This window comes from Mauremys reevesii, linkage group 24 (assembly GCF_016161935.1).
Source record: "Mauremys reevesii isolate NIE-2019 linkage group 24, ASM1616193v1, whole genome shotgun sequence".
NCBI lineage: Eukaryota > Metazoa > Chordata > Testudines > Geoemydidae > Mauremys > Mauremys reevesii.
In genome coordinates, this window is record NC_052646.1 from 19,965,795 (window position 1) to 19,984,968 (window position 19,174).

The 19,174-nt window shown below is 52.6% G+C and overlaps 1 protein-coding gene across 3 annotated transcripts; it reads right to left on the reverse strand.

Moving 5' to 3' along the window:
• Nucleotides 1-8,028: 8,028 nt before the first annotated feature.
• Nucleotides 8,029-17,728, reverse strand: LOC120390140 (interferon-inducible GTPase 5-like). 3 transcript variants are annotated; one of them, XM_039512478.1, is made up of 3 exons: nucleotides 14,828-14,868; nucleotides 10,149-10,203; nucleotides 8,029-10,088 (listed from the first exon to the last, which is right to left on the reverse strand). In XM_039512478.1, exons 2-3 carry the CDS (start codon nucleotides 10,180-10,182, stop codon nucleotides 8,848-8,850), a joined length of 1,275 nt encoding a protein of 424 aa, XP_039368412.1. In that variant the 5' UTR covers nucleotides 10,183-10,203; nucleotides 14,828-14,868; the 3' UTR covers nucleotides 8,029-8,847. The 3 variants fall into 3 exon arrangements, with proteins under 3 accessions (XP_039368412.1, XP_039368411.1, XP_039368410.1); XM_039512477.1 differs by lacking the exon at nucleotides 14,828-14,868 and adding an exon at nucleotides 17,666-17,728 and having other exon boundaries at nucleotides 8,029-10,203; XM_039512476.1 differs by having other exon boundaries at nucleotides 8,029-10,203.
• Nucleotides 17,729-19,174: the final 1,446 nt, after the last annotated feature.

Here is a 19,174-nt window from a genome sequence, read left to right on the forward strand (position 1 = left end):
TTGAGGAATTCCACCATGATTTCAACAATTTCCATCCCACCATCAAGATCAGCCTGGACCAGTCCACACAAGAGATCCACTTCCTGGACACTACAGTGCTAATAAGCGATGGTCACATAAACACCACCCTATACCGGAACCTCCTGCCCACTACACTTACCTACATGCCTCCAGCTTTCATCCAGATTACATCACACGATCCATTGTCTACACCCAAGCTGTAAGATACAAGCGCATTTGCTCCAATCCCTCAGACAGAGACAAACACCTACAAGATCTCTATCAAGCATTCTTAAAACTACAATAGCCACCTGCTGAAGTGAAGAAACAGATTGACAGAGCCAGAAGAGTACCCAGAAGTCACCTACCACAGGACAGGCCCAACAAAGAAAGTAACAGAACGCCACTAGCCATCACCTTCAGCACCTAACTAAAACCTCTCCAGCGCATCATCAGGGATCTACAACCTATCCTGAAGGACGATCCCTCACTCTCACAGACCTTGGGAGACAAGCCAGTCCTTGCTTACAGACAGCCCCCCAACCTGAAGCAAATACTCACCAGCAACTACGCACCACACAACAGAAACACTAACCCAGGAACCTATCCCTGCAACAAACCCCTTTGTCAACTCTGTCCACATATCTATTCCAGGGACACCATCTGCACATCTACCAATGTGATATATGCCATCATGTGCCAGCAATGCCCCTCTGCCATGTACATTGGCCAAACCAGACAGTCTCTACGCAACAGAATAAATGGACACAAATCAGACGTCAAGAATTATAACATACAAAAACCAGTTAGAGAACATCTCAACCTCCCTGGACACTCAATTACAGACCTAAAAGTGGCAATTCTTCAACAAAAAGTCTTCAAAAACAGACTCCAATGAGAAACTGCAGAACTGGAATTAATTTGCAAACTGGACACCGTCAAATTAGGCTTGAATAAAGACTGGAAGTGGATGGGTCATTACACAAACTAAAAACTATTTCCCCATGCTAATTTTCCCCCCATTGTTACTCTCACCTTCTTGTCAACAGTTTGAAATGGGCCATCCTGATTATCACTACAAAAGTTTTTTTTCTCCTACTGATAATATCCCACCTTAACTGATTTGTCTCATCTTTTCATGTTCTCTGGGTGTATATATATATATATCTTCCTACTGTATTTTCCACTCCATGCATCTGATGAAGTAGGTTTTAGTCCATGAAAGCTTATGCCCAAATAAATTTGAGAGTCTTTAAGGTGCCAGAAGTACTCCTGTTCTTTTTGAAAACTGGAGTAATAGAAATGGGTTGGAATTGAATAGTGCAAAGTACAAGATCATGCACTTAGGGATTAATCAGAATTTTTGCTATAAACTGGGGGCGTATCAGTTGGAAGCAACAGAGGAGCAGAAAGAGTTGGTGTGTTGGTTGATCACAGGATGACTATGAGCTGCCAATGTGATGCAGCCATGAAAAAGGCCAATGCAATCTTAGGAAGCATCACGCAAGGAATTTTCAGTAGAGATAGCAAAGATACCGTTATGCAAGGCACTGGTGAGACCTCATCTGGAATACTGTGTGCAGATCTAGTCTCCCATGTTCAAGAAAGATGAATTCAAACAGGAACAGGTGCAGAGAAGGGCTATGAGGATGATCAGAAAAATGGAAAACCTGCCTTATGAGAGGAGACTTAAGGAGCTTGCCTTCTTTAGCCTAACCAAACAAAGGCTGAGGGGAGATATGATTTCTCTCTATAAATACACCAGATACAAGACATTAGGAATCAGGACCTCATTCTGCACCACGTATAAGCCAGGGACATGTAGCTATGTGTCCTGTGTACCATACCTTTACATGGTATAGGAGCCTTTAGGAGCTAGAAGCTCCTATAGGCTGCAGAGACAGCTGCCATTCTGTGCAGCAGAGTGGCTGCAGCTTGTTGCAGAGGAGGCACACACTGTCCTCATGAAAGTCATGGTCACTAAAAGTATCCTGCTGCTTTTTGTATTGGAAAATGTACATGAAGACAGTCACGCACTGTGCTATAGTTCTGCTCTGGCCACAGCAGTACCAGAAAGTCTCTCAGACGCCTCCCTGCCATTCCAATAACAGCAGGATTTAGAGTCAGGACAGAACTGTGCTTCCACCATTCAGCGGTGACTGAGCCACAGGACACGTGACTCAGCGACATAAGATGCTAATTCTAAATCTGCTGCACCTGGCGATAACAGAGAGCGATTCTCTGAAATCTTGGCCTTACAATTCCAGACGTGTAATCTGTGCCCCATGCACAACAGCTCATGTGCAGCACTGCCACGTTTTGTTTATTTTAATGCATGATCACGCAGCTCCTGGCACTTTCCAACCCGATTGCTTCAGCAGTGCCGCGTGGCGTCTTTTGCAGCAGTGCATGAGGGGCAGCTCGAAGCACAGCTGTCTGTGGAGCTGCATAGTCTGGTTCTGATCTCTTGTGGCTGACGTGGGAGGCAACACAGCTCAATATTTCGGCCTTTGCCAGAAGCGCCAGTGCTGAGTTAGATTTTCAAAGCACACCGCAGTGGGGACAGTACTGAGATGGGCCTTGATGTGAATTCATTTGTCTGATTAATTTCACCAGGGGCTTGAGTATGTCAACTCCCATCTCAGCCACATCCCAGGGAGCAGGAGTCAGCAAAGTGCCTGCAGCTTCCACGGCCCTAAGCAGTATCTTCGTTTACTCATTCCAGTAAAGAAATATTAAATCAGCCCCCGTAGCTTTCCACCTTGTTAGCACACCATAGACTGGCAGGAAACCAGAGTCTTTCAAATACACCGCAGGAAGTTATGCAACACGAAATGAAATGTGTACAGTGTAAAGCAGAGTAACAGAAGCTCAAATTAAATGTTACCCAAGACATAGTGAGAGGGCAAAACATGTGCTCCCATGGCTAAACAACAGAGTAGAAGCGGTCAGAGGCAGAAAGGCAGCCTTTAAAAATTGGAAGTCAAATCCTGCTGAGGAAAAGAGAAAGGTGCATGAGCTGAGAGCAAGTGTAATGTGCTCCCATGCTGATGCTGCAACATTTCACATCCATTTTCTCTCATCTGGACTGGGCCCATCACTGCAGTGTCTGAGCATCTCCCAGCAGAAAATAATGGCATCCAGGGCCTCTCTGTCTTTCTTCCCTGTGTAAGCGGGGGAATGGTCCCGCTATTGTGGGGAACTTTCCTGACTTCTGCACTACCCCAGTGAAGTGGGCGAGCGGAAGGATCTGAGTCCTCGTGCCCACTTCCTTTACCCAGAGGCCTCCATGCCCTTGAGGACTCTCCTGTCTGGCAGAGTTCTTGTAGCCCCAACAAGACTGGGCCCAGGATTCCTGGGGGGCTCGACCCCCAACCTTGCTGTGGTCACCTAGGACAGGGGCTAGGGTGTCCCCACTCCAGGTTACCCTCTCTGCACTGGGCACCTCCCTGACCCACTGATCACATCATACAATTTAAAGCAAATACAAGTTATTTAATTAACACTTAATTTAAAAAAAGAATAAGGAAAAATGGGGAAGGTTGAAGGAAACACGTCACCCCGCTCTGTGGCAGGGAACATCACAAACAGTGTCTCTGGAACGTCAGGGCAGTTCACAGTCTGTTCCTTGTAGGTCCCAGGCCGCTCCTCAGGCCCTGGCTGTGCTGCAGGGACGCTGCGGGTTGGACACTTGCTCTGGCGGTGGCCACACGCTCGCAGGCTCTGGGTGGCAGGACCCTTCTCCCCAGCGTCACCCCCGCCCTGTCAGGGTTACGATCCCCCTTCCAGTCTGGCCTGTGGAGCCCCTTGGCTGAGGCGTCTCCCTGCGCTGGGCCCACTGCCCGGGGTCCCTCTCGCTCTGCCCAGCTGCTCCCCGCACCCGGCTCCAGACGGCTCCAGCTCCAGCTCCACTCTGCCTCAGCACAGCTGCTGCTGCTGCTCTGCCTTCAGCTCCCTGGGCTGCTTGCCTGGCCCCTCTGGCTCTGGTTGCTGCAGCTCTGCTCCCAGGGCAGGGCTGCTCTCTCTGGGCTGTGCTCTGGCTTTTTGGGCTGCAGCTCCGCTCCCATCAGCTCAGCTTGGGCCCCTGCTCTCTCCTTAGCTCGGCCCCACTCTGTCTGACCCAGGCACATTCCTGCTCACAGGGAGGACGGGACCCCCCTGGCCTCCTGACTCCTTGATTAGCTGCCCGCCCTGTCAATCAGGCTGACCTGGAGCACTGGCCTCTCCACATTGTTCCTGGAGACTGTCAGTCTCAGGCTCCTGATTTCCCATCGACCCCTCCCCTTTTTAGTGCTGGGAGCTAGCAACCAAAACACCCCCACTGAGTATTAGTAAGGGGGCAACAGTCCCCTTACACCTGCTTGCCATAGGCAGGCTCCGGCTGCTCCTGAATGCAGAGGCGCAGGAGCGTGGTGCTGGCCACAGGGATGGGTTTTGCGTTAGCTTGAAAGGCAGCCAGGCTGGCCATCCTGCTTTCCTCTGCGTAGTCCGGCTCTGGTTCCCGTGAGGACTCTGTCAGACCCGACTGTTCGTCTCCCCACTCAGTGAGCAGCTGTTGTGGGAAGTCCTGGCTGAGGAGAAAGGAAGCCGATACCTCAAGCAGGTGGGGCCAGTGTCACGCGGGGCTTGGAAACTGAGGGCCAGGTGCCTAAGCTCTGGGTTCAGTGGGGAGCCACAGCAAACAGCAAAGAAGCCGTGGGGCTGGGCAGACGCTGCCGCACTGTGAACCAAGCGGCGCATTCGCAGAGCTTGGCCTCCGTTTCCTGAAGACAGAGAACTGCAGCAGTCTTATCAGGGCGTTTCCCACCTAACTCTGTGGCCAGCTCAGCAGCTGATAAGATCAGGTGTGACCTGCTCACAGGCTGCAGATAGATGGGAGGGGGTTCTGCTGCGGGAGGGCGCAGGAGCAGACTGGCCTGCACAGATGCGGACGGTTCAGCTAAACTGGATTCCCGGTGGTGATGTGGGTATTTTGGTGCAGGTCTGTGTGGATGGTCTGACTCTGGAATAAACCTGGCTTAGGGTGGAGTCAGCTATGGCTGGTAACAAACCCAGTTTAGCTAACTCCATTCTAGCCACGTTGCTTCCAAGATAGGAGTGTCCACACAGCCTGGCACAGGAATACCCGCTCCAGTTAAACCAACACGGGAGGCGCCCATGGCCATGGGTCCATCTAGCTGTCAAGGGATGGGGTTGCTCTGGCAGAGTTCTCCAAAGTATTCCCCTTAGGATGACCAGACAGCAAGTGTGAAAAATCGGGATGAGGGGTCGGGGGTAAAAGGAGCCTGTATAAGAAAAAGACCCAAAAATCGGGACTGTCCCTATAAAATCGGGACATCTGGTCACCCTAATTCCCCTCTCACTGCCAGAGTCAGCTCTGCCTCATGTGGGGTGGCTGCTGCCGCTCCTCTCACCCCAGTGCTGATGTTGGCCAGGCAGCAAGAGGCCTAACAGACAGGGCAGGTAACGTTGGCCACAAAGCCAGAGCAAAGCCAGGTGTGGTCTGTGCCCTGCTGGCCCCTCAGCCTGGGCATCTTGGCAGCGCACCTGCTGGTCTCCTGCAGATGCTGAATGAGGAGGAGGGGAATCGATGAGCCCCAGGAGACAGGAGTCCTGGTGTAGTTGCCCAGAATGACCCTGGGCTCCGGTCAGAGATGAAAGGCTGGAGACCTGCAGCAGGAGCAGAGTGGCTGCACCCCTGGCCTGTGGGCAGGAGCCCGTCACTCAGAGCCCAAGGGCTGGAGCCTGGTAGGGACAGAGCAGGAGCTGCTCTCAAAGTGGGGGAGCTCTCAGTTTGCACAGGTGGCATGAGGACACCTGCTGTCAGGTGCAGCGCCGGGTCTATGCCTTAGTCACAATAACTCTTCACTCCAGAGACTCCAGCCCCGCTGGAGGGGGCTGAGGGACATCTCCCCAGGCTGGCTGCAGCATGCGCCCCCGTCCCCCCAGCGCATCTCCAGGTGGCCACAGCTCTAAATGTTGCCATGCAGTCGGGGGGGACAGTGTGCAGTTATCACACATACACAGTGCAGGGCTCAGCCCCCCTAGTAGGGGGCAGCACACACACACACCGAGCCCCAACCCCCTGCCCCAGCCCTGAGCCCCACCAAGCCCAGAGCCCCCTCCTGCAGTACAAACACCTCAGGCCCAGCCCCACCTCAGAGCCTGCAATCCCAGCTAGAGCTCTCTGTCACGGACTCACAGATCGGGCCCACTCTTGGCCCCATGCGGTCCGTGGGGGGGTGCCCCTTTCAGGGCAACAGCCCGTCTTGGGGGTCCACTCTCTCCTGGGGTCAGGCCCCTCCACCTCCCGGAGCCACACCTCTCTGAGCCTCAGCGCGTCTGTCTCTGCCGTGGCCCCCCCCCAGGGAGTCCCCTCGCTCTGGGCCCCCCAGGCCTCCTCACCCCCGAAGGGGATGATCCCCCCCCCCCCGCGCCCTGTTCTCTAGCCCGGAGCGACTCTCCCCCAGCGTAACACAGGAGGTTTATTGAGGGTTGAACCCAGCAGCGGAAACTCTCCGGCCTCAGGCCTGGCCTCCCTCAGCCCAGCACATCCCAGTCCCCCTGCAGCCAGGGGGGCTCTGCCTGCTCCCCCTCTCCAGCCCTGAGCCCCCCTGCTCCCAACTGGGCCTCAGATACCCCCTGCCCCAGGCCCCCTCTGTCCATTGGCTTCTCTCCAGGGAAACAGGGTCGCCTGGGCCTCCTCTCCCCTCTTCTGTCCTCTGGCCCCTCTGGCTGGAGCCGGCTGGTCAGGTCACCGGGGTCCTCTCCCCGCAGCCCATTGTCCCCCCACTGGCCAGAACCGGTGGCGACTCCTGAGTGGAGTCTCTGGGTCACCAGGCGCTGGGGTATCCGTCCTCCAGGCCATCGGCGGGTCCCAAGTTCTGTCGCTGGCCCTGTGTCACCACAAACTCCCTCTCCCCTGCCCTCGTTAAACCAGTAACACCCGGGGACACTCTGCATGCAACCAACTGGAAAACCCCAAGGAAACCCCTCACTTCGTTACACCCTCACACCCCCCTTGCCCCCAAGCCCCTGCCCCCACCCAGTGAGTGTGAGTGGGGGTGCGGGAGAGTGAGACACCAAGGGAAGTGGGGGATGGGGCCTCGGGGGGATGGACAGGGCAGGGGACGGGGCCTCAGGAAAGGGGCAGGACTAGGGTGTTTGGTTTTGTGAGATTAGAAAGTTGGCAACGCTCACACACACACACACACACTGCAGGGCTCAGCCCCTCCAGCTGGGGGCTGGAAGGACAGAGACACACACACAGAGCAGGGCTCATCCCACACAGCAGGGACACACACTCTTTAGGGCTCTGTCGGCACTAGAAGGAAAGGTGTGGTGTTGTTAATGTGTGTGAGCTCACTGGTGTTAACATCCTAACGCAGGCCAGGCCAGTTAGCAAGGCACCCCTTGGCTTTTCCCCAAGTCCAGACAAAGCTTTGGCTCATTTCGAACTCACGAGGCTGCTCTCGCCTTCCATTTCCTCACTGATCTGAAAGCTCGTCACAGGACGCGCCCCCTGGATGACTGTCTGCCCCCTTCCTTGGCGCCCTGGTTCAGCAAAGCATTTCAAGGCCTGCAGAACTTTAACCCCCTGAGCAGCAAAGTCACTGAAGTCTTGTGTTTAAAGTGATGCCTAAGTGTTTTGTAACAGTACTGGGGAGTAGCAGTGTTAACCCACGGGACTCCCTGCCACTGGGCAGTAACAGTGTTAACCAGTGGGATTCCCTGCCACTGGGAATTAGCGGGGTTAACCCACAGGAATCCCTGCCACTGGGAATTAGTGGGTTTGGCCTATGGGACTCCCTGTCACTGGGAAGTAGCAGTGTTAACCAGTGGGACTCCCTCCCACTGGGAATTAGTGGGGTTAACCCACGGGACTCCATGCCACTGGGCATTAGCGGTGTTAACCAGCAGGACTCCCTGCCACTGGGAATTACTGCAGTTAACCCATGGGACTCCCTACCACTGGGTTTTTCTCTCTGACCATTGTCATCATGATCTACATAGAGGCTTAATTCAGGTTATAAGTGAATTTATTACATGATACGACTATATCTGCATGAGCAGTAATCATAAAGAAACAAGCACACTAATTATTGATACAGCATAAATGCAGTTGCACTGGCGATAGATAGCAACAGTCGATATGTGAGTGTTGCAAACTCTTGTGATTCTTGCAATTGTTGATATTTCCCTTTAAAGCTTCCTGGAGTCATGTGATCACAGGAGAATCTCAGATTTTATTTTAAAAGAGAAGAAGTTTCTGGCCCTAGTTTCTAGTGGCTGTGCAGAACAGCAGAACAAGGTGACCAGCAAACTCTCAAAACAGGAGGCAAATGAAAAAAGGCCAAACATTTTTAAAAATGGTATGATTTTGAGGGGCCTGAATGGTGATTTTTGAATGCTTGCAATGACATTACTGGGAAATCCTGGTTCCAGCCCCCTTATTCATTTGTAACCCAGCTGCTAGCGCACAAATTAGCCATCATCTTCAGTTCTTCAAATCAAAGGCATTGTTTAAGGTGCACAAAGTCTGCTGTAGGCACTGGCTGGACGGTTGTGCAGGCCGGGTACTAAAGAGACAGCAGCTGATGGCAAGGTTGGTTGCTACATTGATTTACATCAGTTGAGGATCTTGGTGCATTTTGTTGGTTTTTCTGTTTTAGACAAACGGTTTGGCTTCCCTAACAAGTCCAACAGAAAGCCTAGAAACCCGACTCGCTGCGGGAAATTAAAGAATGAAAAGGCTGCTTCTTTTCGGCTTGATTTTTCGCATTTTGGAGTGTGATGGCCCAATCTCCAGCTGGGGTTGGGTCTCTGATTCATGAACACGTCTGCTGCTCATTTACGCTTTTTCTTGTCTTCCTTCAAAGCGGTCTTCCGAACCCTTTCGGCATCTTCAGCCACTTCACAGAGAAAGCTGGACAGCATGAGGTAGGTGGTTAAAAAAGAGATTCCCACAGTTAACATGAGACCAAGCACTGGTAGATTTGCAGTTAATCTAGGCAAACCCTTCTCCTCCTTTAGAAGCCGTTTGATTACAACATCTCTGTTTATTTCTTTTGCCCTGGGAGATATGATAACGGCCTTCAGCTCCTCTATCGGTATTCCAGCCTGCCTGGCCAGATTAGCCAAGGATCTGTCATCTAGGCCAAAGTACTTGTAGAAGCTAATCATGGATGCTAGCAGGATGCCAATATCACAAGCAACAGAGAGCCCTGGTATAGGAATGACATTGACTAAAGCCGACGCGAGAGAGATTAGCCATATCAGCTTCTTCAGGGCAGCTTTCTTCTCCTCTATGATTTCTGCAGACAGGTTTGGCAGACTGAGCAGAAAGGCAAGTCTCTGCAGACCTTGGAGATCATCCTGCAAAGCCTTGACCAGGGCAGGAGCATCATACTTGGTGAATTCACAGCTGGAGAGAAGGAAAATCTCTGGGTTGCTCATCCCTGCCTTTTGCAGGTGTTTCCTGCAGTCCATCCTGAGTCGCTCCAGGACGCTCTCCTGACTGAACGTTCTAGGATGATCCCTTTCTTCGTTGCGCAAGTCTTCATCCACCTTGGAGCGCACAAAATAGAACCTCTTCCCCATCTTCTCGATCTCCTGGGCCAGGGCTGCATGGTTGCATTTGAAGCGCTCCGAAGCGATGATCACGAAGAAGTCATAGCGTTTGAAGTTCACTTGCCACAGGTACGTGTTTGGCTGAAAATCCGGGGCACCAATGCCGGGCAGGTCCCACAGCCTCACATTGGGGTGGTTCGGATAGGGATAAACAGTTGGCTCCGTCGTCGTTTCTGTCACCCCAGTTGGGGCAGCCCCGTCATCCTCAGCGGTCAGTCTCCGCAGGGCATTGATAAAGGACGATTTCCCGGCGCCCGTCTCCCCCGTGATGGCGATGTTGAGTATGGTGGATTTGAATGAATCCAGCTCCGCCTGCACTATAGAAGCCACTTCATCCTGTCCTTTATCTTTGAAAAGATCCATGAACTCCTCAAACACTTTTATGGAGCCATTGAAGAATTCCTTTGGGTCCAACCTTAGATCCAGAGCTTCCATGAGCACTGAGACGGACTCTATACCCTTCATGAGCTCTGAGACAGACTCCATACCCTTCCTGAGCACTGAGGCGGACTCCATACCCTTCATGAGCACTGAGACTAGCTCCATATCCATGGCACCTACAAGAGATTCCCTCTTCCCAAGACAAGAAAAGGGAAAGGCATGTTTCGGTTAGTGTAAATGTAGCCTTAAAAAAACAAAACTGTTCATGTAGCAACTTACAGATTTGCAGCCCCCACCAGCACATGTGCTGAAAATTGCATCCTCATCACCACGGTGCACAAGCCTTAAGCACTATTAATACGGGTTAACTTCCCTGGTGCATGGACTGTTACTCCTGGGGGATTTCTGCGCTACCGTGTGTGCACAAAATTAATGAGCTGTGCATATTTTTAAGATTTTGGCGCAGAATTCTCCCAGGAGTAGACCATGGGGCCATCTGATGTGCTGCTCTGTGGAGCCAGGATAGCAGGAGGTCGCCATGAGGGGTGCCTGATGATGTCTGGCGTATGTGTTGCTTTTCGGGATGTGTTGAAGATGGGAGTAAAAGCCAAGGACCACCCAGCACAGGCACAGGGCTCAGACGACACCCTGAGATCAAAATGCTCCTAATTCCCGACTCCCACATGGGCGGCAGGCACCTTTAGAGTGCAGGCCCCCCCAGATCCTAGCTGACATGAGGGGTGGTCAGGAGAAGGACTCCGACATTTCCCGATCCTGGTACACACCTGGGAGGAGACTAAGTGGGGCTGACACACTCCTTCACCCGTCATCCCTCCCCCTTTCCCTGCCACTCACCTCCGTGTCACCTATCCTTGCGTCCCGCCCCTCTATTCCCCACCTTTTCCCAGCCCCACCTCACTTATCCCCCTCCCCTTGCTAAACGGCAATAACCAGAATAAAAACCTACTTGGACAAAGCATAGACGTAGGACTGGAAGGGACCTCGAGAAGTCATCTCGTCCAGTCCCCTGCATCATGGCAGGACTAAGTATTATCTAGACCTTCCCTGACAGGTGTTTGTCCAACCTGCTCTTAAAAACCTCCAGTGATGGAGATTCCACAGCCTCCCTAGGGAATCTATTCCAGTGCCTAACCATCCCGACAGGAAGTTGTTTCTAATGTCCAACCTAATCTGCCGTGGCTGCTGTTTAACCCCATTGCTTGTTGTCCTGTCCTCAGAGGCTAACGAGAACATTTTTTCTCCCTCTTCCTTGTAACAATCTTTTATGTACTTGAAAACTGATATCATGACCGGAGTGTTGATATAGAAGGGTGCAGCTTGCTCAGGAAGGGCAGGCAGGGAAAAAAGGGAGGAGGTGTTGCCTTAAATATTAAAAATATGTACGCCTGGACTGAGGTTGAGATAGAAATAAGAGAAACACTTGTTGAAAGTCTCTGGGTCAGGATAAAAGGGGTAAAAAACATGGTGATGTCATGGTAGGGGTCTACTACAGACCATCAAACCAGGAAGAAGAGGTGGAGGAGGCTTTTTTTTAAAGAACTAACAAAATCATCCAAAGCGCAGGACTTGGTGGTGATGGGGGACTTCAACCACCCAGACATGTGTTGGGAAAATAAGACAGCAGGGCACAGATTCTCCAACAAGTCCTTGGAATGTATTGGAGACAATTTTTTATTTCAGAAGATGGAGAAAGCTACTGGGGGTGGAGGCTGTTCTAGATTTGATTTTGACAATGAGGGAGTAACTGGTTGAGAATTTGAAAGTGGAAGGTGGCTTGGGTGAAAGTGATCATGAAATGATAGAGTTCATGATTCTAGGGAATGGTAGGAGGGAGAACAGCACAATAAAGACAATGGATTTCAAGGAGGCGACTGTAGCAAACTCAGGGAGCTGGTAGGTCAGATCCCATGGGAAGCAAGTCTAAGGGGAAAAGCAACTGAAGACTGTTGGCAGTTTTTCCAAGAGACGTTATTAAGGGCACAAGAGCAAACTATCCCACTGCGTAGGAAAGACAGGAAGGGTGGCAAGAGACCAACCTGGCTTAACCAGGAGATCTTCAATGATCTAAAACTCAAAAAAGAGTCCTACAAAAAATGGAAACTTGGTCAAATTACAAAAGATGAATATAAACAACTAACTCACGTCTGTAGGGACAACATTAGAAAGGCCAAGGCACAAAACGAGATCAAACTAGCTAGAGACATAAAGGGTAACAAGAAAATATTCTACAGATGCATTAGAAGCAAGAGGAAATCCAAGGACAGAGTAGGCCCGTTACTCAACGAGAGGGGAAAGACCATAACAGAAAATGTGGAAATGGCAGAGGTGCTTAATGACGTCTTTGCTTCGGTTTTCACCAAGAAGGTTGGTGGCGATGGGACGTCTAATATAGTGAATGTCAGTGAAAATGAGGCAGGATCAGAGTCTAAAATAGGAAAAGAACATGTTAAAAATGACTTAGACAAGGTGTCTTCAAATCACCAGGGCCCGATGAAATGCATCCTAGAACACTCAAGGAGCTGACTGAGGAGGTATCTCAGCCATTAGCAATTATCTTTGAGAAGTCATGGAAGACGGGAGAGATTCCAGAACTGGAAAACGGCAAATACAATGCCATTCTATAAAAAGGGAAATAAGAACAACCCAGGGAATTGCAGACCAGTCAGCTTGGGCATTGGGGTGCAGGAGTGGTTGCAGGGGATGGGCTCTGGGCTGGGGCAGGGGATTGGGGTGCGGGAGAGGGTGCGGGTGTTGGGCTCTGGGCTGGGGTAGGCAGTTGGAGTGTGGGGTGCAGGGTCTGGGAGGGAGTTGGGGTGCAGGCTCTGGGCTGGGGCAGGGGGTTGGGGTGCAGGGTCTGGGAGGGAGTTGGGGTGCAGGGTCTGGGCTGCAGCAGGGGGTTGGGGTGCAGGAGGGGACACAGGGTGCAGGCTCTGGGAGGGAGTTGGGGTGCAGGCTCTGGGCTGGGGCAGGGGTTTGGGGTGCAGGACGGGACATGGGGTGCAGGGTCTGGGAGGGAGTTGGGGTGCAGGCTCTGGGCTGGGGCAGGGGGTTGGGGTATGGGAAGGGGTGCGGGCTCTGGGCTGGGGTAGGCAGTTGGGGTGCGGGAGAGGGTGAGGGGTGCAGCACTTACCTTCGGCAGCTCCCAAAGGCGACCTGCAGCCCCCTCCTAGATGTGGGGCCGGAGGGGTCTCTGCACACTGCTGCCCACAGGTGCCGCCCCCGCAGCTCCCATTGGATGCAGTTCGCAGAGTCAGTGCTCGGGGCTGGGCAGTGTATGGAGACACCCCCCTTTGCCCCCTCCGGGGCTGCAGGGACGTGCTGGCGGCTTTCACCTGCTTCCGGGAGCGGAGTGGGTGGGCAGGAAGCCGCCTTAGCCACGTTGTGCTGCTGCTGGTGGCAATGGGGGCCCCCAGGCCCCTTTAAATTGCCCAGGGGCGGCAGGCAGGGACCGGGTGGCCAGGCCAGGGGAGGTATGTGGGGGTGGCAGGCGGGGCTGCGGAAAAGACCTGGCTCCGAACTTTGGTGGAGCCGGGCCCCCGTGTTCTCATATTGGTGGAGTACGGGCACCATGGGCCGATAAACTCGCCGCCTCTGTGCGTGAGGGAATATCCTATGGGATGAGCTTCTGGGTGGAAGAGACACAACCTTGCAAACTTCACAGAGCTCTTCATCAGGTCTGGCACCAAAAATCATTGGTAGAACCCGTGATCCTTAAGAAAAGGATTTTTTGGGGGGGGAGCACTGGATCTTGGGAATCCCTTGCTTAAATGACACCAAATTTGGACCAGTAACCCTAGCCAGTACCCCCATGAGGCACACCCTGGTTCAAAGCAGTCTGATTAACCAGGCAGATTTTAGAGCACTTAGAAGATACCAAAAGCTGGTCTAAACCTTAACTCTAGCAGAGCTGCTGGGCCACTATAATAGGAGGAAGGGCCAGGAGAACGTGCCCCTGTCTGGTTTGTGTTCTCCAGGGCGTTGGCTGGCTCATGGGAGCTGGGAATGGAAAATGTTGCCATCGATAACTGAAATGGACAGATCAGCAGTATTTTCCGTACTTTGCTAACGAGCTGATTAGAATTCGATTTAAGGTCAAAGTTTTGACGCAGGGCGTTGACAGTTCGTGTTTTAACAGCTACAAAGTTTCAACTTTCTGAGTCTCGATGTCTATTGACATTATTGTCTGACACCCCCCTGCCCCCGATTGTCTGACCTTCCCTGGCTTCCCGCAACTGCGAAAATTTCAATCAGTGAACAGGCTGAAAGCCCATCATTGTGCACAACTGAGAAAACTGAAATCAAAACAAATAAAATCAACTCTTTAAAACAAACCTTGCAAGCAAACAAAACTAAACATTCTGCCAGGCCTAGACATGGGTCTTTCGCCTCCAGCGCGCTGGCTCCAGTCCAGCTCCGGGTTTTAAATCTCTGGGAGATTAAACAGCCCAAACTGGTGGTTGTATTTTTATGTGTGTTCTGTGCGGGGTGCGAGATTTCTGACGTCCTTAATGCCTCGTTTTCGGGCCTGGTGAATGACAGGAACAGCCTCTGGGTTTGTGGAGAGGAACGTGGGGTCTGAAATCTCAGTGATGCTTCGTCGAGCAGCATGAAGGGGATTGAGTGTAACTGAGAATCTCCCTAGTCCTTCCTCCCACCCTATAATTCCCCAGCTCGGTACCTCAGAGCTCCACAACTCTGTTTGCCCCACCCGGCCCCTCAGGCGCCCTCCAGGGCTCCTCATCATCTCCCTTGTGCCCCCTTCCCTGCCCCTCAGTGCCCTCCCCACCCCAGATACCTCAGAGCTTCCTCCGCCTTGCAGCCACAGCAGCTCCCAGCTTTCTTGAGAGAGAGGCAGGAGCAAAGTGCAGGTGTTTCGTTATCAGGGTCACACTCCACCTGGCAATTAGTCAGCAACACTGACCAAGCCAGGCCGGTGCTTCAGCTTTGCACAAGCACCATATGGAAGTTACCTGCAGCTGGCGGTGAACGCAGTAAGAGGACAGGGGATGTGACTGCTCGGACATTCTCCTCGCCTTGTTGACAAAAACACCAGCAAAACTCCCCTCAGCAACTTCTGTGCTCTCTCCTGGCACCCAGAGCCTCCAGGTAACCAGACCAGCTGCCCACTGAGCACCCCCTTGTGGGCATAGCAGCTCCACAGCTCCCTGCCTCAGTTTCCCTTCTTAAGGGCTCCTCACCCAACACCACACACAGGAGTTTCTCTGGTCAAACACCCCTCCTCAGAGTGAAGCGTCCCGGGCAGGAGCCCTCTGCTCTGCGAAGCCCCGGCCACAGCTTCCCCTTGGCTCCTCAGTCTCCTTGAACAAGGGGTCCTGTCATTTGACAGAGCGTGGGGGCCTGGCTTCCAACCCACAATCATTCCTCTCCTTACTCCTAACCCTGTCCTGCTCCTGGGGAGGGGTGCAAATTGCCACACGTAAAAACAATCCACCCCCCCACCTGCCCCAAATCATCCCCCCATGTCACTGCCCCTTTTACTTCCCCAGACCGCTCCTGTCCAGCTCTGCTGCCCTCAGCCCCTAGTTTCTTCACCCTCCCATACTGCCTGTCTCTCTCTGGACTCTGGTGTCCCCCTGATCCTGGCTCCATTCCCTTTTCTGCCCCGATAAGAGCTGGGCCCCATGGACAGCCAGTAACACACCCACCCACTGGTGGCCTGGATTCCAGACTGTGAGCTGCCCTCTGGGCCATCTCCATAGGGTGGTGCAGACCTGCTGATGAGTGGCAATGAAGCTCCCGTTGTATTAATTAATTAAGGCCTGGTCTACACAACAAAGTTAGGTCAAAGGAAGCCGCCTTACGTTGATCTAATAATGTCTGTGTCTACACTGCGAGGTCTCTTCTGCCGATCTAATCCGCCTGTAGCGTTGACTTAATTACTTAATGAATTCGATGTTGATGGGTCGACAGACAGGCAGTGCAGACGCAGCGTTGTGTACGTCCACTGAATTGGCCTCCTGGAGGTGTCCCACAATGCTCCACTGTGACCGCTCTGGAGATCGTTTTCAGCTCTGCTGCATGGCAGCCCGGTACACAGACAACAGTCCCTTTCCAGTTAAAGCCCCAGGAACGTCTGAATTCCTGTTTCCTGTTTGATCGGCGTGGCGAGCTCGCCAGCCCAGCCGAGCATGGTGACTCAACACCCCAAACGTGGCCCAGCCTGGAGAGCACAGGAGGTGGTGGATCTTATTGCTGTGTGGGGAGAAGAGGCCATGCAGGCAGAGCTCCCATCCAGCCGAAGAAACGTCGACATCTACGCAAAGATTACACAGGACATGGGGGAGACAGGCTACACCCGGGACACGCAGCAGTGCCGTGTGAAAACCAAAGCACTTCAGCAGGCAGAGGTACCGGAAGACAAGGGAGGCAAACAGTCGCTCTGGTTCTACAGCGAGCTGTGTGCGATTCTCAGCGGCCATCCCACCACTACCCCCAAACACAGCATGGATACCTCCCAGGAGTCCCGAGCCACCTCAGGCAACAACGAGGAGGACACCGTGGACAAAGAGCAGGAGGAGGAGAATGGGAGGCAGGTGAGCGGGGGATCCATTCTTCCTGAGAGCCAGGAGGTATTTTTAACCCCAGAGCAGTCCAGCTATTCCTGGAACAGCATTGTGGTCAGGCGTGACGCTGGAGAAGGCATCTCTGGTGAGGATGCAATTCCGATGAAACTGTGGGGGTTACATGCTCTTATATTTTGTGTTTAATATGAAGGAAAAGTGAGGTGCAGTGGGTATCTGATTCCCAGTGGCCGTCCCAGCTACACAGAGGGTTCTCCCCAAAAAAGGCTGTTTATGTGCACAGGGATGGCCCAGGAATCCTCCATGGAGATCTCTAGGAAACTTTCATGGAGGTTCTCTACAATCCTTTCCGGGAGGTTTCTGGGGAGGGCTGCCTTATTGAGAACACCCACAACCAGCCTTTCAGAGGCTGCAAAGGAGGAGCCAGATTCGCTGATTGGCCATTAAAGGGAATTCACGCTCCCAAGGACTTTCCTAGGAACTGGATACAATGGAGACTTCTCAGAGAAAGCACGTAGACAATGGAGGCTGTTTGATTCAGGTCATAGCAAAGCCTAAGGGACTTAGGCACCAACGTTCTATTTTCATAAGTGACTGAGGGCAACATTTCCATCGCTATTTAGGTACCTAAAGATGCAAAGAGGGGTTGGAAATCAATGGGAGTTGGGTGGTTACCCTGCTGGAGCACTTCTGAAAACCCCACTAGGTGCCTTTCTGCATCCCCAGGCACCTAAATACCGTTGAAAATCTAGCCCTGAGCTCCTAAAGCACTTTTGAAATGTTTACTCCTGGTTCTTGTTTATTTGGATATTATCCAATTCCCCAAACAGCTTCATCTCAGCCAGCCAATGTCCAAGAGCAGAACCAATAGACTCCCAAAGGCAGGACAAAATGATACATCAGCAGCTAATCAATGGGTGAGGAAGCATCACTTGCTAGCACTGTGATTGCAGGATTTTGTGTTTTGAAATGCAATTATAATTAAAAAAAAAATCAAGAGACACTCTGCGTGTGTTGGGGGAGGGAGCAGAATGGAGACACATTAGGGTCCAAAAAAGGGAACGTCCCTTATAAAAGAAGCTGCAACTCACCCACGAGTTCTGCACCTTTCAGTGATGAAAAGAAATTGGAAGCCCTGAGTTGAGCTGTCCAAGTCCAGTGAGTTTATGTCGTTTGGCAGCCTGCAGAGGGCAGTATTAGCTCTGAACACGTCCCCACCCATTTCCCCTTCCAGAACAAACAGGAAACCCAAGCTCAGCAGCCGGCAAACATACAGAAATCAGTAACGCTTTAACTGCTAGAGGTGCTCAGATAGGTCTGTCAAGCCCCCCACCCTGCTCCCCCATAGCACAGCGCCTCCTAGCGCCACCCCAGGGCATTGGGGCCACCCTGACTGCCAGGGGAGAGCCCCCACCCTGCTCCCTGCAGCACAGCGCCCCCTAGTGTCACCCCGGGGTATTGGGGCAGGCCCTGCCTGCCAGGGGAGAGCCCCCACCCTGCTCCCTGCAGCACAGCGCCCCCTAGCGCCACCCTGGGGAATAGGGGCAGCCCTGACTGCCAGGGGAGAGCGCCCCCCACAGCGCAGCACCCCTAGCGCTGCCCTGGTTCATTGCACTGACTGCAAGGGGAGAGCGCCCCCTACTGAGTCACCTACCCCACACCCTGGAGCCACCTTAAATTTTCTGATGTCCCACCCAGGCACTGAGATCAAGGCTGCTGTGTGCCAGGGAACCTTGCTGAACATCTGGGCAAGAATTTTACAGGGACGAAAGAGAGCTGAAGCGGTTTAACTTCAGGTTTCTTTGCTAAACCGATGTAGCTGATTGAGTGTAAACCCTTGCACGGAGCCTCTGAAAGCATTTAAGAAGCAATTGAAATGCATCAGCTGAAGACGTGTAACTTCTGTGTGTCTAGACAAGGCCTCGAGGTCCCTGTCCTGAATCCATAAAGCGCCACCTGCAAACATTAGGGCTTCGGCGTTTGGTGGCGTTCAGGACGCAGGTTCCAGGGCTGGGCCTCCTTTAGCTAAACTAGCTGGCTGTCCAGCGCTGCTGCGTGAATTTTGTGCTGTTTCAATAAACGGTTGCCTTTTACTTTCACTTTCCCTGCCACTCAGAGGCTGCACTCGTCGGGGGGAAAGATGGGGCGGGTGCTGGTGGAACAAACAGGGATTATTCCATTTCTCCCGGCACACCGAGAAGATCGGAGGGTTTGAGGTGGAAGGGGTGGAAGGTAAGAGTTTCCTCTCCCATGTGGGGCTGATTTGTTGCTGGGATTTTCTCCAAAATAAGTTTCTAAGGCCTGCTGAAGGGCACCTCAAAAATGGCTGCTAAACACTGAACTGCACGTCAATGGCTCTACACAGAACCGATCTCTGCTGCTCTAACGGGGTCACGGCTGTAACAGCTGCATGTGGCCCGCAGATTTAGTCAGGGGGACCCCGACCTTTGTGAGATAATGATGCCTAGCAACATGTGGAGATGGGGGAAGACTTTTGTGGCTCAGCGGAAGGGTCGGGGGGGGGGGGGAAAGCCCTGAATCCCCGCTATGTGTCTAAACCAGTGGTCCCCAAACTTTTCAGGGTCACATCCCCCACTTAC